The 16,553-nt window shown below is 39.7% G+C and overlaps 1 protein-coding gene across 1 annotated transcript in view; it reads right to left on the bottom strand.

Moving 5' to 3' along the window:
- LOC126485157 (protein peanut) overlaps positions 1 to 16,553 on the bottom strand; it is a 164,058-nt gene that overhangs the window by 12,617 nt on the left and 134,888 nt on the right. The window contains exons 6-7 of the mRNA XM_050108828.1: positions 14,908 to 15,043; positions 3,809 to 3,972 (exon numbers count right to left, since the gene is read on the bottom strand). Of these exons, the coding sequence (XP_049964785.1) occupies positions 3,809 to 3,972; positions 14,908 to 15,043 (300 nt within the window). The remainder of the gene's footprint in view (positions 1 to 3,808; positions 3,973 to 14,907; positions 15,044 to 16,553) is intronic.

The raw sequence follows: 16,553 nt of genomic DNA, 5'->3' as shown, positions 1-16,553 counted from the left end.
GAAGAGAATATTCCTCAATCAGACGGAAGTTCAGAAGAAAATACGGACAGCGCAGATGTCCATCCTGAACAGGACATAACACATATTTCTGACTGTTATGTGTAAGTACACATTGTATTTTTGTAAATGTGAATTAGGGTCTAGCGCCAAGATATACCCTTTGTATTTTTTATTTTTTTATTTTGTGTAGGTCTAAAAACAAAGAAGAATTGTGGCACAAACACAAGTTGAGAAGAGCTTGTGGAAGAGAAGAGAGATAATGCGAGTAAAGCCAGGTCCAACAAAATTCGCAGTGAAAAATGTAGACTCCATAGAATCAGCTTTTCAGTTGTTTCTTAGGAGAAACATTGTTGATGTAATTTTAAAGTGGACTAACAAAGAGGGTAGTCTTGTTTACGGTAGTAAATGGAAACCAGTAGATGACATTGACCTGAAGTGCTTTATCGGTGTCTTGATCCTAGCAGGTGCTTACAAGGCGCATAATGAAGCAGTTACATATCTGTGGAACAAAGAGGATGGTAGACCCATTCAGAGACATGCTGTAAATCTATTTTTCTCAGGATGTCTTGAGTAAAATTTCCTATCTTGAAGCCCATTCTTTCTGATACCTTCATCCTCCCAACATTCCCATAATTAAATACAATAACTGCATCATAAATTGCAATTCTGACAACTGTAGCAGATGCAAATGTGTTTTTAGGGCATTGTTTCCATATGAGTGAATTCAGAGACTCATTTGGATTTTGGGTTTTGCCATGAACACACTTTTTGAGAAGTGCAGGATCGGCCAGAAACTTGTAAGTGGGCTTCAAAAGATCCAGGATACAATTTGGAAGCCTCTCCTTGTGAATATAGGAGTTGTTATCCCTCCAAGCTTGTAGATATTTACACCAGCTAACGTGGCACAGATTACAAATAGGGTGTTCATCTGTTGACAACAAATGGAAATATGTAGCCCATACTGCACTTTTCATGTCATTTACCTGGATAGGTTCTGTCTGATAGCCCTGCCATAATACACTTGAAGAGAGTCTATCATCTTCTTTGTGAGTCTGTTGTTGTCCACCAATGCCCTCTCCATCTTCCAACTTTTTGCCCTTCATGTCACTGACAAGTTTCCTCAATCTTCATCCCATTCTCTTCTAGATGTGACCTATGCATTCAAGTTTCTCAATTGAAAGTTCTCCATAAGGTTTGCTCTCATTCACATACTTGAATGCACTGGAGCCACCATCCCCAAGGTATTTCACATATCTGACACCACGTTCCTTGACAGATCTCTTAAAAAATAATTTGCATACCAGCTCCTTCCATTCCACCACTAGCACCAGAAAATGTTTTGCTGCAGTTATGTCCTTTTACATCTTCTTCACATTTTCCACTAAGTGCACAGTTTCCACTAAGTGCACAGTTGTGGCGGAATTTGCTCATAACTTGAACATCTAGTACCTTCCCTGTGTCAATACTTATGAGACAACAAGATCTGTTCTAACATGACCAAAATCGTTCTCATCTAACGGGTCATTGTCTGCAATAGCTTCTACTGTAGCTGCTATCATACTGTCCTCACACACACCAGAAATTATGTTTTCCAGTACAATTTATTTGTGGAAATCTCAGACATGGCGCTGGCATATTCATTATTCCACACAAGAAATTTCCCCCTTCTCTCCCAACTCCAATGCACCTCAGTCCATAGGTAAACCTCATATTACCTTCATAGTACCAATTTCTACATTTAAAAGTTTTGAATGAGCTATCAGTATCGCATTTTTTGCACACAATATGCAGATTGGCTGCCAGGCCTACTCCCTTGCCATCATCTATAATCTGAATGTTATCACTACCACACATCTTACAAAGCCAAGAAAATTTCACTGCTGCAGTCAATAATTCAAGGTCAATTAATCTAAATCCAGTGTACCGAGATTCATCACTGTAGTACGCGTCATTCACCTCACCAATTTTTCGCTTGGAGCTGCTAGGAGATGAGTTCATATTTTCAGTAGATGTTCTTACTTTGGACGTAGCTTCATTTTTAGTTTGTCGTCATTTCTCACGTCTTCCATTCACGAACTTATTCAAATGCAGTTTATCCAGTTTTTTATACACTCTTTGTGATCGTGGCATAACTGAATGAAGAAAGAATCGAACAATTGTGTAAATCTCAGTCAGTATCACAAGTCAAAAAAAGAATTGGCTCATCAAAAACTATGCAGCTAGTTTGTTATTGATTATAAGATATGGAACAGAGTCAAAGATGATCTATAAAACCAAAGAGTATGTACCACAGCCTTCTACATGTATCCTACACATGTTTGGTTGAAAGTAATACACAGAATCGTTGTTCACTGAGCTGGTATTGAAGTGGTGCTTCAAAATGTGGGCATAGAGGGAGGCCGCATCACACTTTTAATTAATTTTCAGGCACTTCAGATGCGATTTCAACATTGAAACTTTGGGAACTTATTGTCCACGAGTTGTACTAATAAATAAAAATTAATCGAAAATGGACATTTTTGGTCAAGTTCATCAACGTTCCCCCTTAATGTTTTACGCGTACAAAGATAAGGGCTTCCTGCATCATAGCAGCTGCCAAAGCACAGTAGTGCCTGTTATCTGGCGCTCTCTGATGACTACTGAAACGAAGCTATTTCTAACAGGTCATGGGAAAATATTGCGAATGGTGGTTTGAAAAGCATTACTTTCAAAGTAAATTTCCTTTTACGCAAGTTGAACTATGTGCGAGAATATACGATGAATTTCTTAAATCGTATAGCGTTTGATGACGAGCCACTTAGAAGTATTTCGAGCCCAGATCAAGCATTCATGTCGTCATTATGAGCAAATTGATGTAGTGATATGGGAAGCTCTCTCTCCTCTGTGGTAGCTAATTTATTTGTGGAAAACTTGGAGGACATGTCACTGGACTCTGCTAAAATTTTTACTGGCACATTTGTGTGATATATCTTTAAGTGTAACAAGTGCTAAGGATATCAACATTATATGTCAAAGCTTAGCTTCTCTTACAGCTTATTAACCTTAGAGACCAATATTATAGGTGAAAGCTTTGCTTTTCTTGTAGCAACACTATGTATATTAATTTAAAACATTAACTTTTCCTGTTTGTGTTTCCACACTACTTAACAAGGATGCTGTTATTAGCTGACTGCATCACGTGTCCTATGGTCTGAATATCCGCTATCACTGGCTGGCAGGATCACGTGACATGAGCTATGACTGGCTTACAAACGCCCATCGCAATCTCGATTACAATGGTTCGAAAAGTAACATGCAGTGTTTGGTGGAATTCGAATTTATACTTTCGTAATATGAAAATATGCAGCATACATGTTGCTGCACATCAAAAATCTCCCCAAAAGGAGATTTCTTCCCCGAGTTTCGTTTTCTAAAGTGCTGGGAAATTCTACTCCCGTGCATTAAAGCATAACCATTCAAAGAATATAAGTTTTACGGTTCTGAGGGAAAATATACTGTCACTTACTAACATGGAGAAAGTGTGTTTTCATCCATGAGAAAGTGTATTTTTAACTGTGAAATCCGGGAAAAATTTGGGAATTTTTTTTCCTTGTCCGCGTATACATCCTGTAATACAAATACTGGAATTGTTAACAGAATTGTTAATAAACACTTTAAAAAATTTCTGGAGAGAGATGATTGCACAATACAGTGCTTTGTGAATAGCACAGTGATAAGCAAAGTTACATTTAGTATGTAACAACAGTACTTTTCAAAGTTAATGACAACTGGAACAAGTAGAAAATTGAATTTACTTATTTGAACTTACTCCTTTGAGTTGGCCTCCAGACTTCTCCTCCTGAGATCCTCCAAAGACACATTGTTTGTCTGCTCCCACATTTGTTTCTCCTTTTCAAATTCTCGTCTTTTCTCCTCAAGTTCTTTCACTTGCTGTTCATAAGTTTTCCTCATTTGTTCATGCCGACGCTGAAGCTACAGAAACAAAGTTGATCTTGTAATATTATTTTTATTAAAATGATAAAAATACATATATCAATAACAAGAAGCAACTATGTGGTCATTTCTTAAGAAATACTAAATAAATTACGAATGTCTAAGTAGTTGGAAGTGGTTCCAATTACTATTTGTCTAAAATTAAAATGAAACTTTTACTGGGTAAAAACCCAAGAAGATAACAGAAATTAATAAAAGAGATTGCAAGTTCTGCAAGAATGCAAATAATAATTTAGGAATATACCTAATAGCAGAGTCATTCAGTCATTACCTTCAATCCTACATTATTTAAAATTCTTCACAAACAGATTTATCAAGGAATAAATTGAAGAATATTAATACAGAAGGAACAACAACAACAACAACAACAACGAGTTAGCTGGAAATAAAAATACAATATACTGGAATCAAGAAAGTGGAAAAGCAGTAAAAGAAATATCAGGAATAACTGGAAAGTTCTGGAAACACTGAACATTATGTGCAATTAAAACAACAAAGAAAAGAAACATCTTTGATAACATAGAAAAATCAAAATTTCATCTGAAAATTCACGAGTTGTTAAAATGCAAGAATACTTAAAAATTATTCCAGAGATTTTTGTCAGACTTTCAAAAATAAACACTGAAAATTTTGAAATACTTGCAAAATAGTTTGATGAACTGTTAAACTGCCCAGATCCAACTCATAAATTAGGATTTTCAGATTTTTGTGAGAAGGAAGAGGAAGATATGCTACCAAACACTACAGAAATCACAAAAATAATTTAAACTCTCAAAAACAAGAAAATCAGTCGAAAGATTCCACAACAGCTACAATCACTTCTGTAATGGTCATAAACAATGATTATAAAAGACCTGCAAATAGTTTTTGAAGAAACACAGAAAACATAAAATATTCCAAAAAAATAGAAAGTTGCCCTAATAGATACTCTTCATAAGAAAGGCTACTTGCAGATAAAGTCTCAAAAGTAAAGTTTGTGGATGAAATTAAGAGTGTGTCACGTATCACCATTTAAACTCTGAAGACAGAAACTACGTACTTAAGTAAACAGCCTGCCATTTGCAGTTTATTTTGCTGTGCTATCTGAAAATCCAACAGATGCAGAAATAAAAGTCAGTCAGTAGAGCAGCTTTAAAAATCTCTGCTGTCAAAAACATATAAAATGCCCTAAAATATTTAGACGGATCGACAGTAGTCAAATAGCAAAGGTAAGATAGCTCAAGCATTTATGAGAGGGAATTAAAAAAAAGGGGGGGGGGGGGCTTGGAAAATCTGCCATAAATGAAACAATTCATAGAATGGAAAGGGACATAGAACAACAAAAAATATTTATAATACAAAGTCCACATCAAGAACTACAGTACTAAAGTATTCCAACATGGTAGTGAAATCAGAATGCACCTACACAAGTACTGATTTATAAATTAGATTAACTGTAAATATCGAAGAGAAGAGTCTTGACAAAAATTGTAGGTTCAGTAAGAAGCACAGAGACTGGGAAATTAACCTGTCAATTGGGCATGCCTACGTATAAAGTGGGCCAATCACAAATGACATTGTCTTGTACCATTCCACCGTTATTTTAAAATCGTGAGCCCATACCAATTCTTCCATTATTGCTTCAGCTAACACCTTAATGAGTTGTGTTGTCATATGTCCAGGTGAGCAGCAGTAATATAAAATAAACAGTGGGCTAGGTGAGAAAAAAATTTATGATCTGTGCAAGAAAATGACCCCGATTCTGAGCTAGCAGCACACTCTCACAAAGACGCAGTTATGTATGGTGTAATTAGCGAACAAATAAGCGGTTGGCATGGATCTGATGTACTGCACTTTTTAATGTTTTGAGTGGGTTTCTACTGTAGGGTAACAATTGTGTGTGGCAACAGAGTTATATAATGAAAAGTTTATTTTATTATTGTTTTATTAAACAGTGATTTAGCTCATATAATATACGTTTTTTTTTTTTATTTTTTTTTTTTTTTTTTTAGATGTAATGTACGTTTATTTTATCATAGCTTAGTTAAATTTAAACTGTGATTTTGCTCATCCATATTAATTTTGCTAACATAAAGACAGCTATACTTTATATGTGTACAAATTGCGTCGCACATCTGCTTGTGTTATGAAAAATGGCATGCCCACTGATGAAATACAGGAAAAAAAAACAACAGAAACTATTATAACAGAAAGAAGGATGACTGTTTTGGGCATTTCAACAGGATGAATAACAATATAAAAGCAAAGAAGCAGCAAAAAGATATCTTCAGAAGGAAGGTATTAAATTAAGATGGATCCCAAGAGAACTGGTTTTGACAGGTCTGAAAAGAAAAACCATGTTTAAGAGATTAAAGACGATCGGAGGAACAAAAAAGAAGGAACTGAAATTCTCATGTGGTCCCCAGTTGGCCAAAATGGAAAAGCAGCTGCAATATTAAAAATCTGAGAAATTACTACTACATGATTGTATTTCCATTCACTGTGGCTACTGAGAAAGAATTACACCACAATTACACACTGAAATTACGCCATTCACATATGCGGAATGCCTGCAGGTAAGTATAATGGATGAACTGGCAATTTTCACGCTATCTATGCATGATCTGAACAAATGAAACTAAGACTATTTCTACAAATAACTCAGCTCTCTTTTTCTTTAAGATTTCATAAATGATCAAACATGAAGCAGATTCACTTTGTAAAAATATAAGCTATGTGAGACCCAAAAATGTGAGCTTCATAGCAACCAAGTAAGCTACGTTGACTCAACTGAACGTGACAAAGACATCTAAATCACAGAAAAAGGATTACTCTAGTTAGACAATGCCATCTCACATTATTCTATTAACACTTCGATTGCAACCACACACACACACACACACACACACACACACACACACAAGAGCATTACTCTAGTTAGACAATGCCATCTCACATTATTCTATTAACACTTCGATTGCAACCACACACACACACACACACACACACACACACACACACACACACACGAGCCATTGTGGTTCAGGTGCTGCACTGAGTGCATAAGTATTTTGATGTGTTTGACATTTATTATTTCTTTTTTTTTCTCTCCTTATTTTGGCCTTTGGATCAGCACTAAAAAAGCTCCGACTTTTTGGTTGTTGTTGGATGATTGCTGCGATGTTCAATCTGAAGACTAATATGATAGAGCTCTCCACACTTGTCTATCCTGTACAAGTCTGTCTCTGTCTGTCTGTGTTAGTGTTGCACTCTACATCCAACTGAACCTTCTTACTGTTATCAAACCTTGCTTTCTCTTTACTATTTTTACCCCCACAGTATTCTCCATTGCTAAACTAACTGTGCCTTGGCACTACAGGATGTGTCATATCAACTTATCCCTTCTTTTAGTCAAGCTGTGCAAGAAATTTGATCCCCCCCCCCCCCCCCCCCCCCAATATGATTCAGCTCATTCACATTTCACTTCAGAAAAGTACTTCCAAGGTATGTTTCCTAACACAAATTTGTAGTTTTTGTGAACTTATTTTTCTTTCCGGAAGTATTTTCTTATTGTTATTAGTTTATATTTTCTATCCTTCTAACTTTTTGCATACAGACAAGCAAATTAAAGTGCCTGCTTATGGAACACGGGGAGGTGTGCGGGACCAATACTGAATTCGTCTCTCAGATTAGTGACAAGGGCAAGTGTGTCGGGCAGCCTGGATGTGGTTTCTAGATGGTTTCCCACATCCACTTAGGTAAGTACCAGACGGGTTGCCTTGTCCCTCTGATACACAATTGCAAGCACTTTGGAGAACCACACGCCACTGGTGCCACTGGCTGGATAGAGGACACAGGAAAACAAGTAAAGAATTCTTTCACTTATGGTATTATTATGGTGTCCAAATGGCAAAACTCATCGACTGCTTTCAGTGTCTCATTTCTTAATCTACACTCCTGGAAATGGAAAAAAGAACACATTGACACCGGTGTGTCAGACCCACCATACTTGCTCCGGACACTGCGAGAGGGCTGTACGAGCAATGATCACACGCACGGCACAGCGGACACACCAGGAACCGAGGTGTTGGCCGTTGAATGGCGCTAGCTGCGCAGCATTTGTGCACCGCCGCCGTCAGTGTCAGCCAGTTTGCCGTGGCATACGGAGCTCCATCGCAGTCTTTAACACTGGTAGCATGCCGCGACAGCGTGGACGTGAACCGTATGTGCAGTTGACGGACTTTGAGCGAGGGCGTATAGTGGGCATGCGGGAGGCCGGGTGGACGTACCGCCGAATTGCTCAACACGTGGGGCGTGAGGTCTCCACAGTACATCGATGTTGTCGCCAGTGGTCGGCGGAAGGTGCACGTGCCCGTCGACCTGGGACCAGACCGCAGCGACGCACGGATGCACGCCAAGACCGTAGGATCCTACGCAGTGCCGTAGGGGACCGCACCGCCACTTCCCAGCAAATTAGGGACACTGTTGCTCCTGGGGTATCGGCGAGGACCATTCGCAACCGTCTCCATGAAGCTGGGCTACGGTCCCGCACACCGTTAGGCCGTCTTCCGCTCACGCCCCAACATCGTGCAGCCCGCCTCCAGTGGTGTTGCGACAGGCGTGAATGGAGGGACGAATGGAGACGTGTCGTCTTCAGCGATGAGAGTCGCTTCTGCCTTGGTGCCAATGATGGTCGTATGCGTGTTTGGCGCCGTGCAGGTGAGTGCCACAATCAGGACTGCATACGACCGAGGCACACAGGGCCAACACCCGGCATCATGGTGTGGGGAGCGATCTCCTACACTGGCTGTACACCACTGGTGATCGTCGAGGGGACACTGAATAGTGCACGGTACATCCAAACCGTCATCGAACCCATCGTTCTACCATTCCTAGACCGGCAAGGGAACTTGCTGTTCCAACAGGACAATGCACGTCCACATGTATCCCGTGCCACCCAACGTGCTCTAGAAGGTGTAAGTCAACTACCCTGGCCAGCAAGATCTCCGGATCTGTCCCCCATTGAGCATGTTTGGGACTGGATGAAGCGTCGTCTCACGCGGTCTGCACGTCCAGCACGAACGCTGGTCCAACTGAGGCGCCAGGTGGAAATGGCATGGCAAGCCGTTCCACAGGACTACATCCAGCATCTCTACGATCGTCTCCATGGGAGAATAGCAGCCTGCATTGCTGCGAAAGGTGGATATACACTGCACTAGTGCCGACACTGTGCATGCTCTGTTGCCTGTGTCTATGTGCCTGTGGTTCTGTCAGTGTGATCATGTGATGTATCTGACCCCAGGAATGTGTCAATAAAGTTTCACCTTCCTGGGACAATGAATTCACGGTGTTCTTATTTCAATTTCCAGGAGTGTAATTGCCCTAGCATCACTAACTTAATTCCAAGTATTTGTTTTACTTTTATTGTTGTTCATCACTATTCATTCATATCAACATCTCTTCCAAGTCCTTTGCTCTCTGAGGGAAATATAATCACTGGCAAACTCCGAAGTTCTTATTTTTTCTCCTTGTACTTTACTTCCCTTTCCAAGTTTATGCTCTGCATGCTTCATTTCTTGTTAATCTCTTTAGCTTACTTTACTACTAACTCAATGACAAATTAACTAACATGGTGGATAGCCGACAAGCGTGTCTCGCTCCCTTCGTAATTACTTCCTCCATTTCCTGTCTTGTGACTCTTGGAACAGCAAACTGATTGGTGTATAAATTGTAGATAACATTTCACTCCTTTTACTTTATTACTGATAATTTACAGAAGGCAATGTGCACTGTGCTTCTATGGTCTAGACATTTATACACATTTATAGTTGCAATACAAACGTATCTTCTGATTATACAAGTCTAAACAGATTATTTACTAGTTGTTATTTTTTGTGTTGTGCTTTGAAAAGTGGAAAAGCAAAGAGAGATTTAATCCATTTTTTACAAAATAATTTTCTTTGAAGACAATCTTTTGGGTATACAGCAAGTGACAAACTGGTAACAGCCTACGCTTGCTTAATAGTGCAGCTGAACTAGCATAAAAGTCCACCACAGCTAAGTGATGATAAATCTCAAAACTTCAACATGTGAAAAATCTCTACTCATTCACTCTGGACTGTTATGTTAATCAACCTCACCTGGGGCGATGAATGAGGAATGAAGATGTTATGCACTTGTTAACCCATTGACTGCTATGGAGGAGTTAACATGTCATGCTCCATTGCTCCCTGGGTCTGAGAATGTGTTTAAATGAGGCTTCAGGGCTAGCCTTAAGCACTATTCACATGTTTATGCATCCCATTCTGCAGACCCCTCTCACTGCTGCACACAAGTTACTTCCATATCTCAGTGAATAAAAAAGTTTTGAATATTTATAACACAGCATATGTGCCTTCTTACATACTATCATTTGCTTAAAACCTCATTTTGATGTCCTGAACCATTTATGAAATGTGACAATTGTTATGACCACAGGATTCCCAATGCACAGGGACAGAATTAGGTATGCCGTACACAAGTCTCCGCCAAATATAAAAAACAAAAAACCCCAGGTAGCAATATCAACAATGTAGGAGATGATAGCATGTTACTTTACAGTAAATAGCAATCTAAGCTGCAGGCAGGCACAATTAAAAGACACTTACACATAAGCTTTTGACCACAACCTTCGTTGGAAAAAGAGAAACACACACCATTCATTCACACAATATAGAACGTCTCACAATACAGGACCGCCAACTCCGGCAGCTCAGGCCAAAATCATGTGCACGAGGTGGGACTGCTTGTGTGAATGAATAGTGTTTGTTTCTCTTTTCCTGATGAAGGCTGAGGCAAAAAGCTTATGTGTAAGTCTCTTTTAATTGTGCCTGTCTGCAACTTCTTGTGTTACCTTTATGGTAAGCAGCGATCTATCTTTCCCTACATTGTAAATATAAGAAACAGTATCTTGAGAATGAAATTAGGTCTCATTCTGATCTCAATTTTAAATAAATTTTCAATATCTTATCTACATTTTATTCACAGCAATGTATGAGCTAAAATTAACCTTTTTTCATCAAATAGTTTTCTTAAAATGGGATGATAAGTATTTCGTAGTCGCAAGAATGCCATCTCTCACCACAGGTAGTAGCATTAGGCAAGCTGTACAATGACTGTAAAACCGTGGTCAGCAAGGAATGCAGAGACCACGTCTGTAAAGGGTTAATATCATAAGCTGCTACTTTTGTTTATAACTTCAAAACTTTCCAGATTACATTTGTATCAGCTATTGAAACTACATCTCCCATTTGCAGGCACTTGTGACGTGTTCCGTATATCAGTGATAATTGTCACTGGCACTGTGGGTACAAGGCTACTCCCACCTCTTAACAAACATAGCAACAACACACAGTTATAAACATAGAAGGATTTATTTTGGAAACTCAGACGCAAGCACATAGAGTAGATAAATGAGCATATGAGAACCAGGTACGTTAAACATCTGATTGGGATCTAGCAATTGTGAAACAGGTGAACAGATTTAAATAAAATGTGACTGAACAAAACGAAACATCTCCCCCCCCCCCCCTTTCCTGCACACATGTAGATTTACAGAGGAAGCAATGCTTCACAACTAGACAGTCATTACATTCTCTTAACGTGCGCCTGTCGTGAGCTTACAGGTGTATTACATGCGTCAAGGTGGAATGCAGGGATGAGTTGGTCCACATGGAGACTTTGTTCACGTCATTACTTATCAGTCATTCTTGACTGAAACATGCAGCCTGCATGAGCCCTTGAGAACGTAATGCAAGAAATACACATATCAGCAGCATCACAACAAAGAGCAAATAACTACTGGTGAGCAAAAGAGTGGAATAACTGATTTAATATGTGTGACTGACACAGCATACATATCACTAATCAACTGCTTATAACTGCTTTATAGCCTTTGCTCAAAATCTTTCACTGAATGTTTCTTCGAACACTTGGCATTGGTTATCACATATACCAATAGTAAGCTTCGCCTTTGTTGTCAGGACATTGCAATGTAGTGCAAGAGACTGCAGAAGCAACTGGGTGCTGTCAGGAAACTTAGTATCCTTCCACCTAACTGCTCATTCTGGCATCGTTCTGCAAGAAAGACCTGCAAGCTGGCAGTCCCTGATTTCTTCAATAAATTATATTTAATCAACTAAAGATGTCACAGTCTGGCTACAAGACACACAGGTAATAAATAACACAACACTTTATTACTTCACGAATATTGGTGAAGGAAAATAATTGCCACAGACTGGCTGCTCTACTAGTCTGACACATATAGGCTGAATGTAGAGACTGACAGCGAAGCCGGCTGGACTTGATTCTATAAGCCATTGGCTGGCCAGTAGAGTGCACTACGGAGAGGCTGCATGTGCATCCTAGAGTAGAGACCTTGCGACTTCTGTGGCGCATCGTACAGCCACGAGTCCGGATCGCAGGTGTGGTATCTTATGCAGGACACTACATGTTACCAATCTCAATCTCTATGGTATGCTAGCAATGTACGAGGCAATTTAAGGAGTCTACTAGATGTTCTGAATTGCACAATTATGTGTAATTAACTGATTTAAGTTGGATATTTAATTAATAAGACCAATATCTAATGCTCATTCCTCTATCAAACAGTGGAAACTCCAGGTAGAAATATCAACAATGTAGGAAAAGATAAGATTGCTACTTACCGTAAAGATAACACGCTAAGTTGCAGACAGGCACAATTAAAAGACGCTTAAGCATAAGCTCTCGGACCAAAGCCTTCGTTAGAAAAAGAGAAACTCAAACCATTCATTCCCACAAGCTAGCACACCTCACACACACATGACCACTAACTCTGGCAACTCGGCACAGTGCTGGTATTGTAGCCCGAGCTGTCGAAGCTGGCAGTCATGTGTGAGGTGTGCTAGCTTGTGTGAATGAATGGTTTGAGTTTCTCTTTTTCTGAAGATGGCTGTGGCTGAAAGCTTATGTGTAAGTATCTTAATTGTGCCTGTCTGCTACTTAGCATGTTATCTTTACGGTAAGTAGCTATCTGTCTTTTCCTACATTGTTAGTATTTGTTCCTCCATGTCACATTACAATCCTACTTATCATAGGGAGGTGTCGGCACACTAAAGATCTGAAGGCAGTTGCAGTGTGCCGACGCACATATCAGATGCAATGTGCAACAGAAGAATTAATCAGCTGTGATGGCAAGACTACAACTTTTATTGTCACACCCCTGGATAAGCATAACATCCTTTCGACTCCTCCCACAGTAACCTGCTACCAACCACCACAACATGCTATCAGGCATGATTATAGTCTCAACCAAGCAACTCTGCCTCTCCATAATTAACCATGAGAGTAGCTTTAAGTAAAACTGTTATCATGGACCTTACGAATACCACAGTCCAGCCTCACTGCTCGTTAAACATATGTAAACAAAAGAACAGCAATTAATGATAACTTATTAACAAATCAAGTGAGTTTGAACTGTATGAAGATCCTTAATCCTCAAACCTTCGTTTAATCAAATTTTGATAATTATTATTCATTTGGTCATCTGGCTAGCTATCACTATCAATTTCAAAACTTGTGGTACATTATGAAGCAACATCTGGTTGATGAGGAGAACAGGCAAGACAAATCTTTTGCTTGTTGAGTGGGTTGTGGGCTGGCTGGGTCAGGTGCTCCCTGCACCAGTTGTTATTGTTATTATTATTATTGTTGTTGTTGTTGTTGTTGTTGTTGCAGTTGCTCAGGAGTCATGGATGAGCACAATCACGGATGGATTCTTCATACATTTTAGGTTTACTACAATTTAATATTTCCATTTAATATTTGCTATAATTTGAGACTCATCTGCACCAGGATCACATAGAACACATACACTTATTGTGGAATGCCTCATTTTGAATAAATTAGCACACTGCTCAGTACAATTATTTGCTGTTAAGGTGCAGTTTTTGATAGTTGTTTCTCAATAATAAAAACACAAGTTAGTTATCTTATTCACGACTTTTTATCTTTAGTCCTCATAGCCCAGATCAGAACCATTCCTGAAAGAATACCCAACCAAAATTATTAATTGAGTAAGGTACATGCTATTGAATTTAACAGTTGACCAGTCTAAAGATTAATGGTATTGGACAAACATAGTAAGAGTGTGTCTTAACAGACCTCTATCACCAAGTGACACCATAACTGGAAAGAGCAGCTACATACAATAAGTCCACAATGGTACAAAGAAATTGTTGAGATTATGTGCCAAAGTGAAGGACTGTTAGTAGTTTCAAATGTTGGGTGTATTCCAGAATCACTTCAGTCATACCAGTTGTGAACAACTTTTTAAGCACCTTCTCCTGTAACTATCAGGTCCAGTTAGTGAGGTTTGATTTCTGTCCATGTCATCACTTTCTCATGCTTCAGATTCTTAATCTAACAATACTGACAGTCTTCAATAATCTCACTTCATCCAATTATGCATCAAATTATCTTCCACTACTTAAAGAAAGATGTCCCCAATGTCACCACAATTTACCAACTGCTCGAACAAGTATGTAATTGCACTTTAACTGAAATAACTGTACTGGATGCTACAACAATCAAAAGAAGGAATTCCTCACTAAGTGTACAGTAATCTGTGTGATCCTGGCACAAAGGAATTAGATAGTAGTAAATAACAGCATGAAATTCCAGCAAAGAGTCACTGAGTGTTGAAGAGGGCGATTACATTGAATACATTTTCCATTATACTGACAATCATTTGTGCATTTATCTTCAGGAATGAAATGAGTGCATCACATAATTAGTATCAACTGTTAACAACCAACAATACAAAAAGGCATCCTGCTGGAGACCAAAAAGAGTAAGGGAAATGGAAGAATGAAGACAGTGATTGTATGGTATCAGAAAGGTAGTAGAGGCACATACCTCTGCTTCTGAGTCCTTAAGCTTCTGCTTCTTTTCTTTTACTTTCATTTCAAACACTTGTTCCATCTCTATTTCCATCTTCTTCATTTTTGCTTCATGTTCTCGTTTTTCTTCTTCCATCTGAGCTAGTGGATTCCTGTTCAAATATCAGAGAAATAAAATATTAATGATCTGTTAAAGATCAATAAAAATTATAAAGCATGAGTAAAGAAATAATAATTTTGTAATTACATCTGAGTGTACGTATTTTTTATTGGGAGCAGCAATATCTGATTATCCATTTACACTCTTACTACTTTTCACAGTCAAATGTTCAAATGGCTTCAAATAACTGCATTAATGTTCACATTTGAAATAAAAATACAGTACAAACAATCAAATGGCAGAAGGTTTTTGGCAAGGATGCAAAGGAGTGCTAAAGATTTATGCCTCCTTCTAAAAGCTGCACATGACCAATAAACATATTCAAGAGAGCTGGGTCAGTAACTGAAGTATAAAATCAAATTAACAGCACAAGAGCCTATATTTTTAATGAACCTCGCACAACACCATTTTATGCCCACAGAGGAGTTAGAAGATAGTCAGAGTAGGAACTGAAGCCTAATTGAAATATTGAATTTCACGAATATTTTTCAGATTGACAGAGAAGTAACACAAATGTCTTATAACAAATAATTACTCTAAATGTGGTGATATAAGTACACTCCTGGAAACTGAAATAAGAACACCGTGAATTCATTGTCCCAGGAAGGGGAAACTTTATTGACACATTCCTGGGATCAGATACATCACTTGATCACACTGACAGAACCACAGGCACATAGACACAGGCAACAGAGCATGCACAATGTCGGCACTAGTACAGTGTATATCCACCTTTCGCAGCAATGCAGGCTGCTATTCTCCCATGGAGACGATCGTAGAGATGCTGGATGTAGTCCTGTGGAATGGCTTGCCATGCCATTTCCACCTGGCGCCTCAGTTGGACCAGCGTTCATGCTGGACGTGCAGACCGCGTGAGACGACGCTTCATCCAGTCCCAAACATGCTCAATGGGGGACAGATCCGGAGACCTTGCTGGCCAGGGTAGTTGACTTACACCTTCTAGAGCACGTTGGGTGGCACGGGATACATGCGGACGTGAATTGTCCTGTTGGAACAGCAAGTTCCCTTGCCGGTCTAGGAATGGTAGAACGATGGGTTCGATGACGGTTTGGATGTACCGTGCACTATTCAGTGTCCCCTCGACGATCACCAGTGGTGTACGGCCAGTGTAGGAGATCGCTCCCCACACCATGATGCCGGGTGTTGGCCCTGTGTGCCTCGGTCGTATGCAGTCCTGATTGTGGCGCTCACCTGCACGGCGCCAAACACGCATACGACCATCATTGGCACCAAGGCAGAAGCGACTCTCATCGCTGAAGACGACACGTCTCCATTCGTCCCTCCATTCACGCCTGTCGCGACACCACTGGAGGCGGGCTGCACGATGTTGGGGCGTGAGCGGAAGACGGCCTAACGGTGTGCAGGACCGTAGCCCAGCTTCATGGAGACGGTTGCGAATGGTCCTCGCCGATACCCCAGGAGCAACAGTGTCCCTAATTTGCTGGGAAGTGGCGGTGCGGTCCCCTACGGCACTGCGTAGG

Source organism: Schistocerca serialis, chromosome 6 (assembly GCF_023864345.2).
Source record: "Schistocerca serialis cubense isolate TAMUIC-IGC-003099 chromosome 6, iqSchSeri2.2, whole genome shotgun sequence".
NCBI lineage: Eukaryota > Metazoa > Arthropoda > Insecta > Orthoptera > Acrididae > Schistocerca > Schistocerca serialis.
This window is presented reverse-complemented; position numbering and strand designations above follow the sequence as displayed.